The sequence below is a fragment of the Tyto alba genome, unplaced genomic scaffold (genome assembly GCF_018691265.1).
Source record: "Tyto alba isolate M040663 unplaced genomic scaffold, T.alba_DEE_v4.0 Super-Scaffold_42, whole genome shotgun sequence".
In the NCBI taxonomy this organism is placed as follows: Eukaryota; Metazoa; Chordata; class Aves; order Strigiformes; family Tytonidae; genus Tyto; species Tyto alba.
Genome location: NW_024881318.1, coordinates 19,275,765 through 19,301,176, shown reverse-complemented (window position 1 = coordinate 19,301,176; position 25,412 = coordinate 19,275,765). Strand labels below are relative to the sequence as shown.

Sequence of the window (25,412 nt, the reverse complement as noted above, 5' to 3'; positions counted from 1 at the left end):
ATACTGATTGTTACTGTTGAGGGTTATTACACTTACCTAATTGAAACAGTATTAATGACAGATACTAAATATGCAATATATGAACATAAATGGAAGTGCCAATGGTCATGCCAAGTAACAAACTTTGTGGTTCTATTTAAACAAAAATGACACCTTAATTTTAAGTATTGTATGATTACACCTTGTAGTGTGGTTTTGAATTGAGGCGCAGCATTTGCACTGGTCAGAAAGTGTGAAGTTTTGTATTTTTAGGATTACCGAATTGAAGTAACTATTTAACTGTTAATTTAACTCCTGATATTTCAGTGGCTACTTCTCAGTGCTGTAGAGGTTAATAACTGAATAATTTGCTGCAGTAACTTTAATTCTCCAATTTTGACTAAGTATAAAATGTTCAGTGGCTTTGAAGAAGTTCTGCATATTTGCTTATCTTAGCTTGTAATAATAATACATATAACATCATACAGAAACTTTTGTACTGTTTATATGAAAGTAGGACATTCTGCCTAAAATATGAGACTGCTAGAATAGAAACTGGACTAGTATGAAACAAAAAAAATCCCTCCAGATTTTCACAGTATGGACCTCCTTATCCAATTAGTGTGTTTTGTTTTGTTTCTTATTTTCTTAATTAGGTGAGCTCCTAGAATCTACTGTAACTTCAATTATAACAAAAAATATTAGTTGCCTTTTTACTGTCTGCTCAAGAAGTCCTTCAGGAATAAAGAATTGCTCTTGCCAAAGGGTTGTTGATTCTTCCTTATTATGTAGCTTCAGGATCCTTTTATAGTTTGGTATCCCCTTTGATTTTAAACTTGGGACTGTGAAGAGAAAATGTTGCCAGAGTTAGTTGGCAAAGAGATTCCTCAACAGCTCCATAGGTTGTTTCCTTAAAAAATCTTGGCTCTGTGGTTCTCTCATTTGCTTTACATTTCCATAATTGTCTAGAAGGTGGGTTTTTTGTTTGTCTTCCAATTTAATTTTGCCTTTGGTGTTGATATTTAATTATGTATGAACTTTCATTTGACAAACCCCTGCTGATTTTTAACATATATAGTTGTCACTAGACCTGTAAATATCCATTTTTCTTTATAACGACCTTCCTTTCAACAGAACCTAGTTAATAAATTGAATATTTAAGTTCACACGGCTTACTAGAGTAACCATTGGTGATGCAGGTGGCAGCCCTTTTGTCTTCCCCTAGTTAAATATACTTCCTATGAACTCTATGAGTCAATCTTAAAATTGCTGAAAGTATAGCAAAGAAGCTTGTAATTATTTTTATGTTCTTAGCTGGAATATATTTATAATTATCTAATGCCTTTAGGTCTGTATCATAAGTTTTATATCCTTCCTTTATTTTTTTTTTTCCCTGTAGTACTCCATTCTTGCAGGAAGATGTAGATGCTATGAAATAATCCTTCAATTTTCTTTGACTTTTCATCCCATATCAAGGGTATCAGGTTTGTCCCACTTTGTCGAAAGATGAGTTTCAAGTTCTCTTTGGTTAACGATTAATATAAAAAATGCTTTAGTTTTTTGAATAACACTCAAAATTACTTAAACACCAACCTCTTGTTTCAGAACTGGGACTTACTAACACGTTGGCGGTAAGTTTAGGTGTTCTGTGCGTGTTTTAGTTGCTGCATAGTTTAATGAGCTTTCCCATTTGCGTGGCTCCACATGTGATTTTCATGCCTCAGTAACTGAATTTTCTTGCCAAATTACAATGGATCTGAAAGAAGGGCAAATTGCTAAATTTTAATTAGCTAAATTCTGTGTCAAGTGTAAACAAATTTTAAGAAATTTGTCTAGAAATAAAGTTGTTCATATCAGAGTTCTGGTTCTTCCCACTGTACAGGTAAATCAAACCCATAAAAGTAGTGTGCCTGTCTGCTAACTCTTTGGTAGCTTCTTTCAGAAGTATTTTTTCACTGTATTGGCATGCTGACTTTGACATCTTATCATGCTTGGTAGTTGTATAAGTAAGCTGGTGTTATATGGTGTATATAATGATTAACCTGTGGTAGCTCCAGAATGCATACCTGCTGACTTGTTTTTGGCAGCAAAGGCTCAAAACTCTCCCACTACTCATTTGTAAATGCTGTTGAACTTGAAAAGTGTTTAACTCACATGCTACCACTGTTACATGATTTACTTCAGTGTACAAAATTGGATCGTATTAAAAATATTCTTATTTTAGTTTTGTTTCATGTTGGATGCTTAGTTGTAGTCCTTGTTGCGTGAAGAGCTTTAAGACATCTTAAAAATTAAGACAAAGTAGATCTACCACCCTTTATAAAGTACTCCAGAAGAAATTTTTTTACCTACTCATTCAATTAGCTTTTCTAAGGAGGAGCTTTCTAAACCAAAATAAGAGACTTGCAGTCCAGAGCATGTGGACTTTGCACAATTTTTTTTTTTAATAATTTTGGTTTTAGACAATCCGTAGCACCTGATAAGGAAAAGTCTTATTTTCCTAATTTCCTAGATCAGAAATTGTAATTTATATAAGCAGAAATACCAGCTTTGCATAACAGATGTTCCAAGGAGGAATTAATACTCATGCACTGTATCTACTGCATGCTGCTAGCTCCCTTCCTCCAGCATGCAAAGAGCAATGCTGTTGGAGTCCCAAATACTCCAAAGCCCATGCAAAATAATTGCTCGCTGGGTATGTAATAAGTACACAAGAGTGAACACTTTGATACGTTTGAGAATGCACACTGTTGGTTTAAAGGAAGATACTTATTGAACTGAAGAGAATAATCTTCTTTTAGACAGGTTTTTTAATGCTTAGGGACATTTTTTTCATGAAAGGAAATGTGACTTAAGGAATTTATATGTCTATATGAAATTTAGGTAGAACCAAGGTTCAGAAATCCAGTACTGTAAAACTTTTCTGCAGGTGCTTAGCCCTGGAAGAATACAAGCTGTGCTATTTTTTTTTTTTTTTCCCAGTTCATTAAGCCCCTGTAATTTGTAGCTTTTTACACCTGGAAGTGCCCCAGACTTAACAGACTAGCTAAATTTGGTGAATATCTTATTAAAAAAACAAAACAAAACAAAACAAAACCAAAACGAGAAACAACCCCCAACCAGACAAACAAAGAAAACAAAACCGAAAAACCAACCCAAACAAAACCAAAGCCTTCCTGACACCGAAGGTGTCTCCACCACTCTTCACTGGCATCTGCAAGGCTTGTTGGTTATGTGAACTGTAACTACGGGTACCACCACCTTTTAAAATGCGTAAGAGGGTGGCATGGCAGGGGCCACAGGCCAGCACCTTCAAGGCTGGGCCAGCGCTCTGAATAAAACGTCCTGGTTGTGCACAAGCGCTTTGGAGACTCGCAGCATGCTCTTAAAACCTTGGCTGCCTTGTAAACTACCCTGCTGTGTGTTCATAGTGCAGTGAGGCCAGGAGCTGCATTGGAGACAGCCTGGAAACAAGATGAGGAGCAGCGTGACCTGCAAGAAGCGTGATCTCCTGTCAAGTGTGTGAGGGGAATTTCTCTTCTCCTGTATCTAATGAGCTTCTCACGTTTTTCTGTGAGCCCTTTGGTTCCACCAGGCATTGTTAGGGCATGCACTGATCATACGGGGTATTTTTAGAAAGTGTAAATAATAGCAGGGGCATGCTCCGAATTTTCCTTCTAGCAGCAGCAGCAATGCCAGCAGTTCACATCACGTGGCCGCTTAAACATCTATCCCAGTAACATTTTCCCACCCAAACATAGCATCCGAGCGCCCTGTGGAGACCGCGTGCCTATCGGAGCCTGGCTCACACGGAGGGATATGCATTGGAAACTTAACCATTCCAGGCCTCTGACCTCACTTTAACTCCCGTGGTGTTAGTCCTTGGTCACAAAGTGATAGGACAGAAATTTCAGCCACCGTAACTTCGCGGGGAGACATCTGCAATGGCGCATCCGAGTCGTCTGCCGGGGGAAGTAGCGGAGCACCGGAGGGAAAACAGGGAACACCCCCCCACACACTTCGCAACCGAAGTGATTGTAACCTCGGTGGGTTTGTCCACGTGTGTCTTCCGTGGGTGTGAGGGTTTTATAACAACGAAACTGCAGAGTCGGGGGTGTCGGGGGGGGCTGCAGGAGCGGGGGCTGCTGCCGCCGGCCCGGCCCTGCCGCCAGCCCCCCGTGGGACCCCGCTCCCGGGGCTGGGCAGCCGCGGGGCCGCTGGACAGCTCTCCGCGCCGCCGCCGGGGCGGACAGCCTCCGCCCGACAACCACGGCTACCGACACCCGCCGCCGCCCCTCAGGCGCGGCCCCGCCATCAGCCAGCAGCCCCGCCCCGGGCGCACCGACGTCACTGGGCGTCAGGGCCGAGCCCCCCACCCTCCCTCCCGCCTTCGCTCCCGCCGCCGGACAACAGCCGCCGCCTCGGCCCAGCCCGCCGCCACTCCGGTCCCTTCCCCGAGAGCCGCGCAGCGCGAAGATGGCGGCGTACAAATTCCTCCTGCCGCCACTCAGCCGCCGCATCCTCCTTCCCGCCGCGCGGGCGCGGGGCGCCGCCGCCGCCGCCGCTGAGGTAAGGCGGGGCGGCGGGGACGGCCGCAGCCCCGGGCCGCCGCTCGGCAGCGCTCCCCGGCACCGCCCGGCACCGCGCCCTCGCCGCGGCCCCCTGCCCGCCGAGCCGCCGCCGCTGCCCGGGCGGCCGTGACCTTGGCAGGGTGCAGACCCCGCCGGGGCTCGACGCCTGCCGCAGGCGAGGGAGCCTCCTACTTGAAGTGATGGGTTTTGTTTTTTCTTTTGGGTTTGATTTTTTGTGCTTTTTATCTTCCTTTTTTTTTTTTTTTTTTTTTTTTTTTGAATACCCCTATTAACGCGTGGCGGTTTTGGCCCGAAGGAGGCCCGCGGGTGCTGCGGAAGGCGGGCGGCCGGGAGGAGGGCAGAGCAGGGCCCCCGGGCAGGCCTTGTTTCGGCGGTGGGTTGGGATGCCGTGACCTTGGGGGATCAGCCCGGAAATTTGTCTTCGGGGTTAATTTTTGTGTATTTCTCTTCCATTTGAAATCGCAGTACATTTCCAGTATGCTCCTGTATATTTCAATCTTGTTCTCACCTTAACGCTGTTGGCCTTTCCAAGGGGTAGGCTGCAGGTTTGGGCAAGGAGACTCCCGGTCAGTGAACGCAGGTCCCCAGCAGCCCCCCTGTGTGTTGCCGTTCAAAAACCTATGGAGTTCAGCTGTGCAGCTAGCTTGCTTGCTTGATTTGCTCTTCCTGGGGGAAGCTTTTGCCAAACCTCACTGATCTAATGGCTTCCACCCCACATATAACTATAGACACTTTTTTTTGTCTCTTCAGGTAGAATTGTTTCTGTGGCTTTTCTTATTTTAGTTGAAACGGCTCATCTACTCTGCTTCTCATGCCTGTGGTTATTCTCCCTGATGTCTTTATGGACAAATAATAATAGCTCTTTAAGTTTTTGTTTTGTTAAGTTATATTTTGCTCTTCTATAAAATTTAGTTCAATTTTGTTGATTGTTCTAGGAACTCATACAACCCCATGTTTATTCTCTCTTAAACCTGGACAGCCAGAATTGCAGCCAGCTCTTGAGGTCTTAGCTTGCTGCCCTGGTGTGCAGGGGAGCACTGGTGATCCCTGGCATCTTGGCTTCTGAAAAGTCCATTGCTTTCAAACTGCAGGGTGAGTGGGAAAGGGACTGAAAAGAACATATTTAGTACAGAAGGGCAGATAACCATGGTAGAGACATCCATCCTGGGAATACACACATATGTAACACATACTGCTTTGTTGTTCCCCACTGTTACAGGCAATTGGGAAGATCAAATAAAGGGTACCATGTGGTCTCTAAAATATTCTCCTGTATCTGGGTACAGGGACACAGCAGTGCCCTGGCCTCCCTCCAGCCCTGGCCCTCATATCTGCTTGCAGCTCTGTTGTACCAGAGCTCACGAGGGCGCCAGCACTTAATAATCATTTTGTCACTTGCCTACTGGATGTGACCAGAAGAGATGGTATTTGCAGTCTTACAGTTGTTACAAACAAATGTTTCTGAAAGAATTAGTCACAGTATAATTGGGTATGGGGAAAGGTCTTTTACTCTATCTGGCCCTGTTCCATATGACCCATGTACTGATTTATTTATTTTTTAGTCCATCAAAGCAGAGGAACATCAGTGTTTTCACTTGGAAGGAGTTAAGCCTCCATTCAGAAAGGTTTTCCTAATATTCAGTACGAACTCTTGCAGTCTTATTTTTATAAAGAATATAATTTGTGTAACCTCGAAACTGAGCCAGAAATTATTGTCCTCCTTGTAACTGGATCTTAAGGCAACTCTTTAGGGAAGAATTAGGCTATTGCCTTTTAAGTGCATGTAGATTAGCTTGCTTATTATTTATTTAGTCATTCTTTTCCCCTTCCAGTTTAAAAATTTCTCACTGCTACTATCAAATTAGAAGTGGAAACACCAGTAGATAGTAGTATAACTTCCAGATCCTCTCAGTTTGTGGAGACTCTGTCAGTGTAGTGACTTAGATGTCAGTTGCTACTGGAGCCTTGGCAGTACCTGATTAGTATTAATGCATGGTAGTATGGATGGGAAATATTTAAAGAGAAAATAAAAAAAGGGTAACCATGACCTAAGAGTATAATAGATGAGTTATGATGGTTACTGTGTAATGGCTTTGCACCATGAAGTCTAGTTTTCAGGGTGATATTTGTATTGATTTCCCTCTTGCCCCTCCCTATTATCAGTTTGTTGGAATCTCCCTGATTCTGGGCTGTTCTTCAACAACACAAAGTGCTCTAACACTGTGTTAGGAAGCTGGGGGAAGGTTCACTTTGTTGAAGGGAGTCCCAGCTTACTATACTGCCAGCACAGCGCTGTGCTTCATGTTGTTCCTTGGCTTCCACTCAAATTTTGTAGTGGTGTTGTCTCTTTGCTTCAGCAATTTCTGGTTATGTTTAGTGTTTGAATACCTTTGAAGCTACAAGTAGCAATATTTGGGTTAGGACAGTCTTTGGATTGCTCTAACTCCTGCAGAGGAATTGCATTTGTGAATCTGTTCACAATGAGTCTCAATTTGTCAGTAGTTTAGGATGAAATTCAGAAATTTAAAATCTGTTTGGATATTGTCAAATTGATGCAGCTCATATTAAGCCTAAAGCCTTCATAGTACATATAAATTCTGTAAAATATGGGTGATATGGGGGATAGAGAGGCAATAGAGTCCTTGTTTTGGATACCCAAACCTTTCTCCACCCTGACCCTGATGTTTAGTGTTTACAGTTGGAATATCTGGGTTTTTGTATGTTTTCCCACTTACCTAGCCGGAGGGTTGGTTGCCATTATAAAGCTACTATAAAATGCTTTTATTCATTCACTTGTTTCTTTTAATGTTGTTCCAGATTTGTGGATGCTATTTTTCTACCAGCTGTCATCGCAACACCAAATTTTATACTGATCCTGTTGAAGCTGTAAAAGATATACCCAATGGGGCAACTATACTTGTTGGTGGTAAATATTTAAATTCTTTATGGATTAAATCACATGTTCTATTAATGAGATACTTTTTACTGTTTTACCATGTTTCTTTTAATATTAACTAATTTAAGAATCCATGTACTTGTATGTTTATTTTAAACAAGTGATTTCTTACTTGGCTAATGAGGGACAGACTCTTTCAGTTTGTTTCTTAGGGTAGTGGAAAAGCCTCAGAAAAATCATTAGTTTGTTTTGCCTTACTGGTGAATTGTAAGACTTTACTTATGCCAGTTTGAATGCAGAAAATCAACTTTGGCTTTTTCAAGTTAGCATTGTTATTTCAGATGGTGAAGAAGTAAAATTTGGTTTGATTATTTGTATGGTGGTATTCTCAGTATTCTGTATCTGCCTAGTCACTTGGTGTCTGTGACCTTGAACAAATTGCCTAACCTGTTTCTGGCTGTAGGAAATAAAGATAATACTTATCTATGTTACACTAAATGGTTATGTGTAGTATTTACAGAAGAGTCAAAAAGTTGTGTCTTACTGACTTTCACTGTGACTTGAGCTTTTGAATATTCTAGACGATTTCCATGATTTCATGCTGTTCAATCTACTGAAATAAAAGTGATATCCCTATTTAGTAGGTTACATGCGATTTTTAATATTAAAGAAGTGATGAATAGAATTGTAAAACATGGGAAACCTCACTGGAGGTGTGTAATGAGGGAAGACGCTTTCTAGGAAGAATTACTGTAATTTTTTGTTGTTGTTGGAACAAAAGAAGATCTGAGGCTAAGTGATTGGGAAGCAAATGGTAGTAGTTGTAGTGTTAGAGCCTGTCCTAAGAGTGAGGTGCCTCAAATCTGACATGGTATTTCATTTTAGGCATACCAGGTTCTTGCATAATAGGTAGAAGTATGAGGGATCTGAGCCTGGGTGGAGATCTGGGTTACTGTGCTTCCAGTTACAGATCTTGAGAGCATTAAGAGCCCCAGATTTTTATCACCTAATTATAGGCTAACCTGTGTAGGAGAACTCCTTGCTCCTCCTGTTTGACATTGTTACATGCAGCAAAGATCTGAAGGTTAGTTGGGTAGAAAGAGAAGAAGGAATAATGAGCACAGTGGTTAAGACACACATCAGGAGAGCCAAAGGTCCTGGACCCTTGCTCCAAAGGTCATTTGTGTGTGAGCAGACCTCTGATAGTTAAATGGCTTTCCTGCAAACTGGGAAGCACCTAGTGACTGGGAGATGACAATACTAAGGTGCAACTCTTTCCAGAGGTGTTGGTTTATTTAGTCAACTAAGGAGCTTGTTCTACTCATAAAAGATTTTTAATGAAACAGTACATATTCTCAGACTTCTGATTAGTCTATGTTCTTTCAAACACTTGTTACATATTAAATATTCTTTTATTTTATGTAGGTTTTGGATTGTGTGGGATTCCTGAAAACCTGATTGGGGGTTTACTGAAGACTGGAGTAAAGGGACTAACAGCAGTCAGTAATAATGCAGGGTAGGTATTCATATGTCTGTGGTTTATTAAGTATAGACTAAATATTCTGTTCATGGGAAAAGGCTGATATGTATGAAAAAGTCCTACTTTTCATCATGAGAATTTTCATATTAATGACACAGCTTTGTTTGAAAGTGTTATTTTTGGAATGAGCCCAGAAAGTACAGTACTGAATATGTATACGCAGCTTTGTCAGGGAGCAGTTGTCACTGTTGTAGACAGTTGCAATCATATGTATTTATATATATTTAACTGACTGACTGTAGCTGAGAATTCTGACTTAGATGCTTTAAATGTAATATCAATGTGTGTGTGACATTCTAAACAGGGATATTTTTTTTTTTAAACTACAATTTGGTGCTTTCTGACTTTCTTACTCTAATTCTGTTACTTAAAAAAAAAACTCCAAACAACACAACAGTGGTGAATATTATAAAAGAATGGAGAGCTTCTTTAATGGGTCTTGGAATTTTTGATTTATTCTTTTAAATGTTTGCCCATTAAGATATTCATGTGGGATTGACAGTGAGAATAATTCTTTTACATATAACTTCTCAGTGTCTCATTAGGGCTAATTTTTACACAGGCTGTTCATTGTGGCAGACTCCACAATACCTGACAATTTTCATATAGAGAAATAATTACAACCACTTCTTTTGAAAGGCATTGATAAGTAGTACTTCTATTTCTTTTAATTTCTGACACCCAGAATATAATGACTTGTATTTGAAGTCAGCCTGGTCAATAAGATGGATATTCTGTTCCTTGCAGCATTGTTGGATGACTGGTATCTGCAGGTGGCTCTAACCTTGGTTCAGTGACTCATCCTATTAAATGTTACCTTCAGCAACACAATAATTCCAATGTAATTTTGTTCATTGTAGATTTAAAGAATATTGGAAGACTATCTCCTGGTGGCATTGTACTTTCTTTAGCAAATTTTCTTTGATTAGGAACTTCATCCCAAACTCTATTTTCTTGTGAAATAACAGTCTTTTCTTATTAGTACAGCTAGATATACTGGGGTTGCACACCCCAGTTGGTAAGGAAGATGCTTTGTAAGCATTCTTCCCATTTTTTTTTTTTTTTTTAAAATTTTTTTATAACGTTGCTTACTTTCAGCAAATGGTAATATCTGTGTTATTACATTTTCTGTGAACTTCTTACTTTTGAATGCTGTATTTATGGTGAAATAGTAATGAGAATTATGAGCCCTTTTCTTGGGTGGGAAGTCTCCCATCTGTTCTGTAGCAGCTCAGCCTTTATCCGATTGCAGAGTGAGAACTGTAGGGGGAAAAAAAAATCACTGGGAAACTGTTTTCTTCTGTACCTATGTTAAAATAAAAGAGAGACAAGTATATATAAGCCAGAAAGGTTGTTTGGGTATGAAGAACTTTGTTCTTCATATAAAATAAAAATGGGTGTCAAACCTTGCTCCTTAATTCCTCCAGCCTTGCCAAAAAAGTGAACTAGGTGGAATTTATTTAATAATGATTTGTGCTATTTTGAGCTGCATCTCTACATCTCTCATATACTTTATCCATAGATTTGCATCCCAATCTTTTGTTTTTAACCCAACTGTATTTAACATAAGTTAAAACTAGAATACCATTCAAAAACCAGATTTAGTTTCTATATATGTAGATTTATAGTCCAGACTTCTGAGATTGAAGTTCACGATATGTTGATCTTAATTTTCTTTTCAGTGCTTCTTGCTTGCCATTGCATGTTCATTGGATAACAGATATGATTTATATTGGAATTTGGCACATACACAATCAAAACTCAAGCTCTTTAGCCTTCTGTGGGAAGCAATCTCTGTTGGATGAGAAAAAGGAGAGAGAGAGAGATACAGAAATAATTTTGAGTGGAAAGATCAATCACTTGGAGATCATTTCACTTAGAGGAGACATCATTCACTTTCCTCATACTCTTATTTCTGAGTGACACACATGTATATAGATAGAGAGATTGCATGGGTGCTTCTGGAAGGGAGTTGAGGGTTTGAATGTGAGGAAAAGTGAAAAGGGAAGCATTATGGAATAGAAGGCAGAAGATAGCATTTTATATTATATTCTGCGTATAGTTGGTGGTGTTACAGGTTAGACTTAATTTTGCTTGAAATAACGCTAACTTTCCTTAAAATTCTTTGGACTTTGAGGCTGGAGTGAGTACTGTGAAATGTTTGGTTGCTGACAGGAAAGCAAAATTTAAGTCGTTTTTTCTTGAAACTAGTTTTCCATGAACATTCATGGAAGAACAGTGTAATGATTGAAAATGCCTGAGGGCATCTAGGCTTTTCATAAAGTCTAATTTGTAAAAATCATAGTTTTGCTCTCATGTTGAATGGTATCATTTGTTTTGAAATTAATAATAAAATATAGTCTCATCTATTGTTTTCATCTATTGTATTACAATTATATGGAACTTAGGTGACTGTAGTTTGGTAGGGTTTGGGAACCAGTTTAAAGCACAGATGTCATTACCTCATCACAGTGAATGATACCATTTAATCATCTTCTAATACCATGTCAAAAAAGTATAGTGATATTATCAAGTATTGCAATACTAATAAGTGGATTTAAAAACTGAAGTAGCACAGCAATCATATACCCTGCAGCAATAGAATTTAAAGGGTGAATTGTTCCTGTAATCTCAATGTCAGGTACTTTATGGAATGAGCATTTTGCTACTTTTCAAGATTCAGTGTGTTTTGCTTTGGTGCTGTTGATGTCCTGATGTGTTTTTTCTTCCTGACTACAGCTGTTTTCTCCAGCTCATCCAGCAAACAGGAAGTAATTGGCTGTGGTTAGGTTTTCTCATCCTGCAGTGGGGTTAGCAGGGAACTTGTAATTGGAGCAGGGAAGGAGCCAAGTAACTGGACAGAGAACCTGTTCTGGAGAACAGTGCAGCTACATGGATTAAGTCATATGTCTTTTAATATGTGTGAACTACAAGATGTGTTAGAGCTGTCTGTTTATAACTAAAATAGCAGCAATGGAGACAGTGTTTCACTTACACCTAGGGGAAAGCATTAATTAGGACGTCCTGAAGTGCTTTTGCCAACTTTTCTTTTAGCTGGAAAGAAGGTTCAGCAAAGCCCAGAAATGCTTGGCAGTGTCTAGAAACATTAGAGTAGGATGTTTGCAAGTTCACACCCTGTTCTCTGCTGCAGTGTAACAGTGCAAATCCTTGTACAAATCACGGAGTTGCTGCCAGGTAAAGTCCTTGTTTTGGCCTTTGAAAGGCTTGCCAAGGACAGGTTGTACAGTAGCATATGGGGTGCTCTTAGGTACCCTAGTTAGAAACATACTGCTGAACTTGCTGTGTTGCTGTACATTGTGCTAGTCTGTACGCTGTGTGTTAGCTAGTGAAATGGCACCTTTAAGAGTAATTACTCTTTTGCCAACCCAAACAAGGTAAAGTGTTTGAAAGGGAAGCAGTACAAATATCCACAATCTCTCGTATTTACACAATTTGCAGCAAGGGAAACTGGAGCTTGTGAACTAGGGAGATAATGAAAGATACCGTGGTGTGTGAGTGTGCTTCTAAAATAGAACCTGTCATGCCTTCCCTTATAACTTGTTTTGCCCATGTTGTTCATATTTTAAATACTTTCTTTATGTTAATATAAGCCATTTAAATTTAGAGGATTCTGTCTCAGTAGGTAACTGAAATCCATTTTATTAATTTTTTACTGCATTAGTGTTTGAATTTGGTTCATTCCACATGTCAGTAGGTCCTTATTTTAAACCTTGATTCAGTAAGTTCCCAACATAGTTGTAATTAGTGTACAGTACCTTGTTGCACATGGATCTTTTTTCATCTGCTTGTGACTTAGTGGTATCTTGTTGCATATTGATTTCCAAGTTACAGTGGACTTAGATGTTTCAGGTCAGCTTATGCCAAGACTTCCCTAATGCAGGGTATCACACCCATTGTTTCAGGATCGGTGTTGCAACAAAAACTGTGTTCTTGTCGACACAGCCAAATACTTAAATTGAAAGTTTAAGAAATTGGCACCAAATTATTATTTTTAATTCGTTTTGTGTAGTGAAATGGATAATTACTTCTGGCTATAATCACATTCTGAGATCAACACTTCCATTCTGTTTCTACCACCTCAATAGGCTGAATTTGTACTTGTTAAAAATGAAGTCATTACCAGTAGTAGCCACACATGTGGTCTGACTGTTTTATCAAATGGGCTACTTCTCTCTGGGCTTTGTCTGTTTTTGAGACTTAAATATGCATTCTTTTTGAATTCAGTAGTGTTGAACAGTAGAGTTTCACTTAGAGTAAAGAGAAGTCACAGTTAATATCTTAGATGATCACCCAGATGATTAGTAATTAAAAGGAGATTGACAGCATGTCATCAGATTATCACAGATTCAGACTGTCTGTTTAAAAGACATTACCAGCTTTGTGAACATTTGGTTTCTGTGCACTTTGTGAAGAAGTTCTTTTTATGTTACAATGTTATGTAAGCATTTGAACTGTTGATCATGATGCTTGAATGCCCTGTTACTTAGTTCTGTTGAACATAATACCCTTGTTTTCCTAATGGGCTATTTGCAGTTGCCAGATCTCTAGAGAAGGCACTACTCTGTGGCATCAGATGCAATGGTAAACTTACTGCACCCCATATTCTAAAGCACAAAAGGTATTTTTAACTTCTTAACAAATATTTTGAATTTAAGGCAGGATTGATAACTGTTGCATATGTTAAGGTTAAAGGGTATCTAATTTTTCAGTCACTGCTTTGAATTTTATGTTTCTGTTAAAAAAAAAAAAAAGCCTGACATCTTTGCCACAGACTCCCTTTTTGTTCTTGCATATGTAAGTCCCATGGCTTAATTCCATCCTTTTTATTACTTTTATAAATATATATATGTTACATATACTTATATATAATTTTATTACCTATGTATATTTAATCATAGTAATCAAAATAATCAAAATATTTCATCATCAGGTGGAACTTGCATTCTGAATTCACAGGAAGTTGAGCAATTTTTTCACATAGTATAAGGTGCCAAGTGTTTTTAATGGCATGAATTTGTCAGTCCCTTGATACAGAGATAAAATGTAAATGAAATAGTCTATGAGGGACTGGGAAGAAAGCTTGTATATACACAAAGGTATGATCAAGGTGATGCTCAAAGTATCTTACGTTGTGTCTGTCATTTTTTTATATTTGTAAGAGATTCTTTAAACATCCCAAATTAAATATACTTTCAGAAGTGAAATAGAAGGTCGCCAGTGAGTTAGGTAAAATCCTGTGCATGGCAAGTTGCCAAAATAATGGGGCAAGGTATTTAAGATATTTTCAGTGTTAAGTTCATTATTTGAAGCAGTCTTTTTTTTTTAATCATCTCAATTTTTTGTAAATAATCTAATCATATGCTTTATTGCAGCTGTTAAATTGGTGACACTGTGTGAACTGCAACTCCCTGAAAAACCTGACCAGGTCATTTTACTAATTTTAGTGTAGAGGTTATTTAGGATTTTGGCAGTGTGAATTGCACTAAACTTTGCACTACATGGAACTATTGAGAAATCAGCTGTGCAGATGACTTTCTGGTTGTGATTTCAAAGACAAAATGGGTATAGAACCCAGCATGGTCAAGGGAATTGTGTCAACTTGGTTTTAGAAAGCTGACAATAAAAGTTAAACCTAGCTTTCAGCCAGGAGACTTTTGAAATATGCATTCATGATAAAATTCAAATATCAGATTAAGTCTGTACCATATAACTTCACTGTGAAGGAGAAATATGGTAAATTTAAAAAGTTCTGAATAAAGTTGTTGTATTTGTTGTAATAAAAACACAATATAGCATTTCATAGCAGAAGGGAATGTGAAAAAAGGAGACCTTGCTGCTGACTTAACCATTCAATGTACAGTACTTGTCCATTCAAAAATTGCCTGTCTTTACAACCTTTCAATGGGCTTGGCCTATATACCTGCACCCATAATTCTTACAGGAGTGGGGCATTGTTTTTGGAAGAGGATGGCAGAGGAAGAATACTGCCGTTTTCCTCTGAGGCTGGATCTGAGATGAAGGTATTGAAGCAGAGAGGACAGCGTTCCTCTAAGAAGGCTTTAGTAGTGGAGGGAGAAGAGTGCAGTGCAAATGCTGCAGAGGAGTAGCAGAGAGTTTAAGGCTCAGTCACACCCACTTGCATGCAAGGTTTCGTGAGTCCCAGCAACTGTAGGCTCCCTTATTTTCTTTATTCTTGCTCCCCTCAAGGTGAAATAAGTTCCATGCTGCTGAGCTGAGAAAGATTCAGTGCGCTGTTTCCTTTGTCCTTTGTCATGGGCTGAAAAGGTGGTGAGATGGTTTCTGGGAGCTGTGTCCCACTGCCTTGTTTTCTGTGCAGGAATTCTTGTTTCCTGACCAGGACTGCCTTAGCATATGGCAGCACCCCTACTTCTCTCTTCCTCTTCTTTTCTCAAACACCTTCCCTCAGAGAGCTTCTGTGTCTCTTTTCCGTTAAACAGTTCCCATTAGGACAGATGGGAAAATGTCCTAGGAAAAAGGAAAAAAAAAAAAAAAAAAAAAAAAAGGTGGCTGAAGGACAGTGTCTCAGGAATCAATAGCGTAAGTAAACATTATGCCTTGGTCTACTTTACCTTCCCGTGAGCTGAATTTGTTTTCCTCTCCCTGTTAACTGGCTCTCATTCCTCATTTGCCCTCATTCTTGTACCCTGCTGGAGGTGAGGGAAAGAAAAGCAGAAAGAGAGTATCATCTGAGCTGGCTCCTTAGTAATCTTCTAGTGTAATGCATGGGGGATTATTGTGGGATAGTGTCACTGTGAAAAACCATCTAGAAGAATGGGAAAGACGACTGTTAAGGACCATTATGTGGGTGATGGTCCACATTTATTTTACCCTTCCTGTGCCTGCACTTTTGTTTGGTGTCTTCTGGCAAATACCACCTAGTAGGCATCTACTAATTTTCTGCACAAAGGCTATAAAGGATTCCTTTCTGGTGCTGCCACGATTGTACTTTAGGACTGTGGACCTATGAATGTTCATCACTAAGAACTCAGATGGTATTTTCAGCTACATGCATTTTTTCATGTTGATAAAGTTTCATGCTATAGTCCTACTGAGCCTGAAAGCTTAAGGCTGTATGTCCTGATTTGAGCTGAAATAGAGTTAATATTCCTTTTTGGGAACTAGAAGAGTGCTGTGTTTTGGATTTAGCATTGGGTTTGGTATGAGAAGAATGCTGACAGCACACTGATGTTTTCAGCTGCTATTGAGACTTCAGGGACTCTCTGACTCCCTGTGTCCTGCCCGTGCACAGGGAGCAGGGAGGGAGCACGGGCAGAACACCAGACACAAACTGGCCAATGAAATATTCCATATCATGGCATGTCATGCTCACTGTATAGAGGAGGGGTGGTCGGGAAGGGGCTCTCTCTCTCTCTCTCTCTCTCTCTCTCTCTCTCTCTCTCGCTTCCGGGATTGCGACTGTGGGATCTTGGTATCTCGGGGTCGCTGGCCGGGAACGGGCTGGGGATTGGTCAGCGGGTGGTCAGCAGTGTGCATTGCCCATTTATATTTTCTATTGCTGTCATTGTTCTCGTGTTATTACCATTATTAAACTGTTTTTATCTCAACCTGCAAGTCTCCCTTTACCCCTCTAATTCCCTCCCCCATTCCCAGGTGTGTGGCGGGGGGGAAGGGTGGGTGATTGGCTGTGGGGTGGTTGGCTGCCGACCAGGCTCAAACTACAACACTGTGTTACTAAGAGATGGCCAAACAGGAAGTAATTGATGCATTCCTTTTTGTTGGGAAGCATACCTGGCCTCCCCTGGGAAGTGTGTACCTATTGGGAGATGTAATTTCATGTAACTTGGAGCAGATCCTTTTGAAGACTGAAAAGCTGCTGTTTTAAAGTAAAACAGACAAGATGAAGTCTCTTTTAAGTTGGGAATGACAGAGGAAATTGTTTCCTTCTCCCACTCCTAGCCTTTTGCTGGGAAAAATTCTGGCTCTGGAATAGGTCCATCTGTTACCAAGTTTCATGTGTAGTTGTGCAACACTCAGACCTGCCGAATGCCTAGAGAGACTGCTCATGTATCTCCAGAAGCTGACTCATGTCTTTACATAAAGCATTCTCCAGGAATAGGAAGAACCATAAATATGCCTTTTTTTTTTTTTTTTTTTCAGCAACAGCAAGTTGCAGGAAACTCTAGTTTTTGCCTGAGGTAGAGTGTTGCCCAGGATTCTTACTACATACTTTTCTTTCTCAATCCGTAGTCTTCAAGGGTAATGCAGTTATCCTCCCATCCTTCCAATCTCCACATTATGAAAGGAGAAAGGTCAGGTAGGGCCTCATGTTAGCTCTTATTTGGCCAACATGTTTTAATTTTCCAAAACTCAAATATTCATGCTAATCTTTCATAACTAGTGACTGCTGGTCTCGGTGGGATCTCCCAGGAATATGCACTGCAGGTCCTGGAGAATCTTTGAACAACAAGTGTAGAGGAAGACTTCTCTTTAAGAGATATAGAGTGATGCCCTCATGCTAATTGATGCTGCCTCACCCCTGCTTTCCAGTGTTCTCAGTCTGTCTGTCCTGACCACTCCCAATTTTCTTAGACACCAACAACTCCTTTACAAAGGCAGAGAGAGTGTAATTATCCCCTTTTACTCAAAAAAAAAATCCCCAAAAGCCATGTTATGTCTCTTTCCAGAGCAGTGGGATGTTCCAAGTCTCCTGTTTTTTCTCCATAAGAATGCACATTTCTGTTCCCTACTTCACCAGGCTGTGTAGGGTTTGTTGGTGTGTGAAGCTTTTATCAGCTTGGAAACTTGGGTAATCTCTTCTTCTGGGTGATGCTGTAGAGTGTGTTTTGCTTGAGCCTCCAAGGAGAAGGGACTGAGAGCTGCAAGTTACCATTTATCTGGAGTGCAACACTGACGTGTTGTCTTTGACTAATTCCAGTATATGTGAGGTATGTGAGCTAGATCTGGCTGGGAGTTATCACTGGCTAATTTTTTAATTAGAAAAGGCAGACATTAGTTTTTGACAGGAAGGTTAGTAGGTCTGAGGACAAAACAACAGGAAGGAATGTGTTGCTAAACAAATAAGGAAGAGCCTCTTGGTACATGAGTTTCTGAAGGTAAAATTCCTCTTCTCATTTGCTAGGGAAATAAGATTGTATTCTCAGTGACTGATCCTCACTGCGATTTTGTTTTTTAATAAATTGATTGCCTTTGAGATGGGGAGAAAGAGTGACTTAAGAAGGGAAGAGTAACTTTTGTGCAACTTCCTATTTAATTTCTATAGGGAATTTTGTAACTACTAAGTTCTGTTTGAGAGAAGATACCTAACAGTAGTAGATGAGGGAACCAAGTGTATCTGTATGGGATCCTGCATGGGATTCTGCAGGATGATACACGAAATCCTGTTAAGGACTGTGTGCTTCAGTAGCTGCTTCTGAGACTGTAGGAGGAGGGATTATAAATCTTACTGAAATGAGGCAGAAGTTTCTTTAACAATTATAAGTCTGTTGTTGATACTGTTGCCATCCCTTTCTCATGTGAATACTCAGAATTTTGAATGCAGAAATACCGTGACTGCCCATTTCTGTTTGATAGTTGGCAAGTTTTGCGTTGGTAGGAGCAGTGTTAACCACCTGAATGCTACACAGGAGTAGTAAACTCTGGTTTGAAAGCAGATCAACCGGCCCCAGCTCGTTCTTGCACTACAAAGCACTTCACAGTTTTGTTTAACTTCAGTACTTTTCCTACACAGTACTCATACACAAATCCATTAAACTGCCACCAGATACTGGCTGGTCTGTTACATTGCTTACTACTTTTTATAATAGGTCAGGGTTAGATGGTTTTCTTGAGAGGAATTGTCCTGCTTGGAGTGACCCTGTGCAGGAAATTCTGGCATTTGTATTTTTATTCTCTTTTTTAATCCCTTTCTTTGCCCACAAGACTCCTCTTTCTACTCTATTCTGATCTCTCTTTGTTTCAAACTAGTGGAATTTTTTTTTGTGGGGAGTTAGAAATATAGGTTGTTTCCTGGCAGCATGCGTTTTGTTCTCAATGCTTTCACACTGCAACACTTATAACATTGCATCAGAGTTAGACTTAAAATTTTTTTTAGTAGGTCAGAGTTGGAGAGCAGAGCAAGCTTTCACAGTAAACCAAGTTCTTTACATCTAGAGAACATAGAATAAATTCAGAGAACCATATCAGAGAAGCTTGTTTCACTTCCTCTCATGCAGTTTCCAGAATGCTTGAGTATGCATAGAAGTGGGCTATCTTCTTAAAATAGTCCTTGTTACGCATGCAGTTGAGTAGTCTTTCTGTTTGCATGTCTGTCCATGTAGCTATTTTGAGTATTGGTAGGAGGTGAAGAGCTGGTGCTGGTACTCCTCTGCTCAGCCCCGCTCCCTCCCCATGTAGCACTGCAGCATGTGCTACAGGACATTAGCACTGGTAAGCAAGAGGGTAGTGGTGCTGTTGTAAGTGGGTTCATCATTACCACTTTTGTATTTGAAAATGAATACTGTTCAATAGTAAGTTTTTTGAATATGGCCTTTTGAAAAGATGCTAGGAGGTCACAGCTGGGATGTCAGACGTGGATCCTGAAGTGGTGGTGTATTAACATCCATTAAGTGAGGTTTGCTTCTGGCTCAGTGGGTTCCTTCCTCTCATCTACATTGATTTATTGTGGAAAACAAATACCCCTCAGCTCACTCAGCATCGTATCTTGATTTTTAAGTGTTTTTTTTCCCCTTTTTTGGGTAATATAGTATTTTTTGTGGGGGAAGTATAGATTTGTTTTACAGTATTTACACATACTTTACATTCTTTTCTTCCCAATCACCATAGATTATAAAGCCAGGGTTTGGGGATATACTTACCAATAATCTGGGTATGGTATAAGGAGGGAGAATAGAGGGAAGGCAGTCTGATGCATTACTTTCTCCAGCTGGTCATTAGTGGAGAGACAGCTCATTTCTGACAGTACCTAGAGAAGGAAGGTCTTGTAGACATGGTGGTGTAAGAATACCGGAAGGGTGAGATTTGTATAGGAAATGGATATATTTCATTAAAGCAATTAATAGAATTAGAAAATGCAGACAAGATTTTGGAGCTCTTCTTCAGGAGTGGTGTTTTCAATAGCATGCATATATTGTAAGCACATGTGCATGTTAATTACAGCATGCTGGATACCAGGTTTGGTTTCTTAAAGGATTTTTTTAAGATTTTTCAATATTATGCTGAAAACTGAAGCCATTGTGTGGATAATGAAGTCATACTGAATTGAGACAACTAGAGGCAGACATCACTTTTTGTGAGGTATTTCTGGATCATGGCATCTTGCCTGTAGTGGAAGTGGAAGGTCTGAGTTCTCCACTTGTAGAGACCAACACAGGTGTAGAGGAGCTTCACAAACATGTACCAGTTTGCCAACATCCTGCATAATGTGTTGAAATCTGAAAGAAACATGCATTTATAATATCACCTCTGTTTATTTCCATTTTTGTATTTTAACCTCATCGTTTTTTTCAAATTGAAATAGCTTTTATTTACAGAGCCTCTTGGTCACAGGAACCCTTGAAATATGTTTTTGTCCCATTGGTACATAAGATATATATGTATTACAAACATCACAGAAATAGTAAAGACCAGTAGAGGATAATTACTTTAGGATATCAGAATTTAGAAACACTGGCACAAGAAGAATGTTGTATGCTATCTCTGGCATTCAGTTTAAGCTGATGATACAACACAGACAAGAAAATCTTGATTGCAGTGTTAGTATCTTTTGCTGGAGCAAGCAATTTCTTTATAAGGAATTGATTTCTTTACTGTAATAAGAAAAATGAAATACAAATATTTTCTTACCTTATATACAAACTAGCACTATAAATGTAAATGTGCCTTTCTCCTTGAGCTGCTAAGCAATCATTTGCCTTTTTTCCTGAGGAGCAAGGGTTTAAACAAAAATAAGTCTCTGTTCACTCAAAGCCAAGTTGTGTCATGTGTGAGTTTTTATTAATTAGTAAGGCTTTTTAAAGGAACAGATACATAAAATAACACCACTTTCAAGGTGGTATTTGTAGGTGTTTTGGATGTATTCCATGCCTTGGAAGAGATGAGGTCTGAGCACTAGATTCATAGATTTTAATTGCAGCTTTGATGTTTTCCCCTCTAAAAGCTGGAATTCGATTTTTGTCTCTAACTCCTTATGTCTAAAGTTGGGTAAGGTAACCCTTTTCTATTTTGTTAAGTCATTAAAGGTTATCAAGTGCTTTGAATACAACAAAACTCTGTTATAAATGCTAAGTATCGTCTGGCTTTTTCTACACAGTGTTGACAATTTTGGACTTGGTCTCCTACTTCAGACTAAGCAGATAAAACGGATGGTGTCATCATATGTTGGAGAGAATGCTGAATTTGAACGCCAGTATTTATCTGGTGAGCTTGAAGTTGAGCTTACACCTCAGGTAAGGAGTGTCCCTGGAAGACTGGTGACTTCTTTTCATCTACAGTACTGAGTAAAATAATGCTTGAGTGCTCTTATAAAATTATTTAGCAATCCAAATGGTTTTCCTATGTGCAGATACTCGGTAAAGACAGATGGCAGTTGCCATGTGTGGTGGGTTGACCCTGGCTGGATGCCTGGTGCCCACCAAAGGTGCTTTATCACTCCCCTACTCAGCTGGCCAGGGGAGAGAAACTATAATGAAAGGCTCATGGCTCAAGATAAGCACAGGGAGAGATCACTCACCAATTACCGTCACAGGCAAAACAGACTTAACTTTGGGAAATTAGTTTAATTTATTACCAATCAAATCAGAGTAGGATAATAAGAAATAAACTAAATCTTAAAACACCTTTTCCCCACCCCTCCCTTCTTCCCAGGCTTAACTTTACTCCCAATTTCTCTACCTCCTCCCCTGCAGTGGTGCAGAGGGGCAGGGGATGGGGGTTGCGGTCAGTTCATCACCCATTGTCTCTGCTGCTCCTTCCTCCTCAGGGGGAGGACTCCTCACACTCTTCCCCTACTCCAGCATGGGGTCCCTACCACAGGAGACAGTCCTACATGAACTTCTCCGTTGTGGGTCCAACCCAAAGTCTGCAGTTCTTCACAAACTTCTCCAGCATGGGTCCCTCCCACGGGGTGCTGTCTTTTGGGAACAGGCTGCTCCAGTGTGGATCCCCCACGAGGTCACAAGTCCTGCCAGCAAACCTGCTGCAGCAGGCTCCTCTCTCCATGAGTCCACAGGTCCTACCAGGAGCCTGCTCCAGGGTGGGCTTCCCACAGGGTCACAGCCTCCTCTGGGCATCCACCTGCTCTGGTGTGGGGTCTTCTCTGGGCTGCAGGTGGGTATCTGCCCCACCATTAACCTCCACGGGCTGCAGGGGCACAGCCTGCCTCACCATGGTCTTCACCAGGGGCTGCAGGGCAATCTCTGCTTCTATTCCTGGAGCACTTCCTCCCCTTCCTTCTTCACTGACCTTGGTGCCTGCAGAGTTGTTTCTCTCTCACATTCTCACTTGTCTCTCTTCTGACTGCTGCTGGTGTTGAGCAGGATTTTTTTTTCCCGCCCCTTCTTAAATATCACAGAGGCACTACTGCCATTGCTGTTGGGCTTGGCCTTGGCCAGTGACGGGTCTGTCTTGGAGCTGTCTGACATTGGCTCCATTGGGCACAAGGGAAGCTTTGAGAAGCTTCTCATAGAAGCGGCCTCTGTAGCCCTTCCTGCTACCAAAACCTTGCCACGCAAACCCAGTACACCATCTTAGGATCGTGGGCTATAGGCTGAAACTGGTATGCTAAGAACGTACTGGTCGTATTGTGTGAATTCCTTTTATGACTTGTTACATTATCTTAATTTCAAGTATATAAATGTATATATATGTATGTATGTTTCATTGTACAAGGTTTGTTTTTCATAGACTCATAGAATGTCAGGTTGGAAGGGACCTCAAAGATCATCTGATCCAACCTTTCTTGGCAAAAGTATGGTCTAGACAAGATGTCCCAGCACCCTGGTGGAGGAACTACCTTCTTTTGGTAGTTCCTCCCAGACTGTAGAAAAACAGACGAAGTATGCTCACTACTGTGGCCCACATACGGGGGAAAAAAAGTCAGGGAGTTGCTGAATTCCTGTACTGATGTCCACTTGTGTGTGCTTTTGAGCATGTTGTGTGTGCAGTGTCTGCCATCTAGTGGGTAGGAATCAAATTAGGAGATGTCAGTTTGTTGTGAGTCAGCTTGTTTGGGTTTGTTAATGAAATTTTAACTAAATTAATTTCTGTATAGTGTTATGAGCCAATATTTACAACTTCACTTGTTAGCACCATGGTTTTAATTATTTTAGCACTGCCAAGCTACTCAAATTGCTCAAATGCAATGAGATCCTAAAATAATGAGTTATCAGTCATATTATACTGACATCTAGTTTTGTGAAATTACAGCTCTAACTGTAAAGCCTACAGCATGCTAGTGTGTTGCATTTCCAAAGGTGACACATAGCCTTTGGGCTTTAAACAGCTATTGATTTAAGTCTGAGAAGAGCAAGTCTTAAGTTTTTATGGAGAAGAGGGTCTTGGGCTCCATCTCTTGGGAATGTCTCTTAGAATCCCAGAGATGGGCAGAAAAACTCCTTTTATACCCAATCACCTGACATGGAAATAACCAGGCCCTTGTCATTTCTCATGTTTTTTCCTTCTTTCTACTTAATGTTCAGTGCTTTCATCCAGAAGACATTGAACTCCTTTGACACATAATTGGCTTTGTGGACTGCACAGACAAACTATGCAGGTCCAGCATGAAAATACTGGGTCTACAGTGTGAAATGGTAAACAGTAAGGTGAATTATTGACTTCCTGTGAGATGCAGGCATTTGAAATATTTGGATCAAAATGAAACAGCCTTTTGGAAAGTGCTTTTCAAGTTCATATAACTTTAGGAAAAATGGGGGACTGTTATGGCCCTATTAACTCAGTAAGGGAGAGGTCATGGTGAGATCTTGAAATGCTAAGGCTGCTTTGAATATAGGACTTTGTGTCCTTGCATGGTTTGCATCTGCCTCTTGCCACCATTTTGTAAACTTACCAGAAGTCATGGTGTTTCTTGCAGAATAAGTGGGGAAAATGCAACCTGTGTTTTGGAGGCCATCAAGCTACATAATTGTCCATGATGGTCTTGTCTTGCTTTGAATCCAGAAAAATATAAATAAAAATTTGGGAAAGGACAGTAATGGAAAGCAGGCAGATATGACGTTGACCATAAATGCATGATTAAGGCTGTTGAGGAATTTGGGCTGTTAGTATCTGTGGTACAGCTAGACACAGAGCAGAGTGCACATGGGGTGGTCAAATAGAGTAGAAATGTTTTGTCAGCTTCTTGGTATTCTTAGCACAAGCAACCCAGATCACTGAACTCTTTCTTCCTTTCTGAGTCTGCTATGTGTGGCTGTTTCAACTTGGAGTGAGATACGAAGTTTTTCTTAAAATGTTGGAGAATAAAACATAAATCTGCAGGAGTGTTAAAAAAGAAAAACCTTCTAGTATATGTATCCTGGAGGGAAAGAGAAAAAAAACCCCTCTACTTCTCACAGAGTAATGGACTGGGAAACAAGTTGAAGGAGAGTAGGCACAGCAAAGTGCTGGGGCTTGGGTGCTGACAGGGAGTTGTGTGATGGTGTGCTCTTGAGCAGTTTATGGCTGTGTGTGAAGTATTTCTTGCCATATCCAGTACCAGTGCCACAAAGTAGAGCTAAACTGGGAAGAAGAAATACATGTGGTAGTCTGCTGAATTCAGAAGGAAAAGCTCCAAATGACAGGATATAAAAATAAGTTCATGCAAGCTATTCATCAGAGTTTGATTTGTTGTTCCCAAATGACTGGTTAAATATACTTTCCCATAGGGTACGCTGGCTGAACGTATTAGAGCAGGAGGAGCAGGAATCCCAGCATTTTACACCAGTACCGGCTATGGGACGCTGGTGCAGGAAGGGGGTGCGCCTATCAAGTACAACACAGATGGCACCATTGCCATTGCCAGCCAGCCAAGAGAGGTAAGGTGTCAATTTGTTATTTGGAAGACTTCTGCCTTGAAAGCTGAATTTCTTAACTATTTCCAAGATAAACAGTAGTTTAAGCACCTCCTGGACAAGTTTAACCTTAGTTTTCTTCCCACTGCTTACTTCTGTCCTCTGTGATGTGTTAGAAAAGTTTTTACAGCTTTAGGGTAGCGTATCATCAAGAACTGGTCTGAGTGAAAACCCACCTTGCTTAATTACTCTTCCATTGACAGTTCTCTGACCAGGCTCACTGTGCATGCAAACAGAATCTTGTACCAAGCCACTGCAGTGCACAGTACAAATTGAGAACAACCTTTGTGTAGCGGGCTAGGTGCTGCTTAAATAGTGTG

At 40.4% G+C, this 25,412-nt stretch overlaps 1 protein-coding gene across 1 annotated transcript in view; it reads left to right on the top strand.

Annotated features, from left to right (window-relative positions):
- The first annotated feature begins 4,261 nt into the window (after positions 1-4,261).
- The window catches only part of OXCT1 (3-oxoacid CoA-transferase 1), a 97,655-nt gene continuing 76,504 nt past the window's right edge, over positions 4,262-25,412 (top strand). Inside the window, exons 1-5 of the mRNA XM_042804675.1 lie at positions 4,262-4,548; positions 7,389-7,497; positions 8,893-8,983; positions 21,339-21,474; positions 24,907-25,056. Coding sequence (XP_042660609.1) covers positions 4,456-4,548; positions 7,389-7,497; positions 8,893-8,983; positions 21,339-21,474; positions 24,907-25,056 — 579 coding nt within the window. The 5' untranslated portion in view covers positions 4,262-4,455. The remainder of the gene's footprint in view (positions 4,549-7,388; positions 7,498-8,892; positions 8,984-21,338; positions 21,475-24,906; positions 25,057-25,412) is intronic.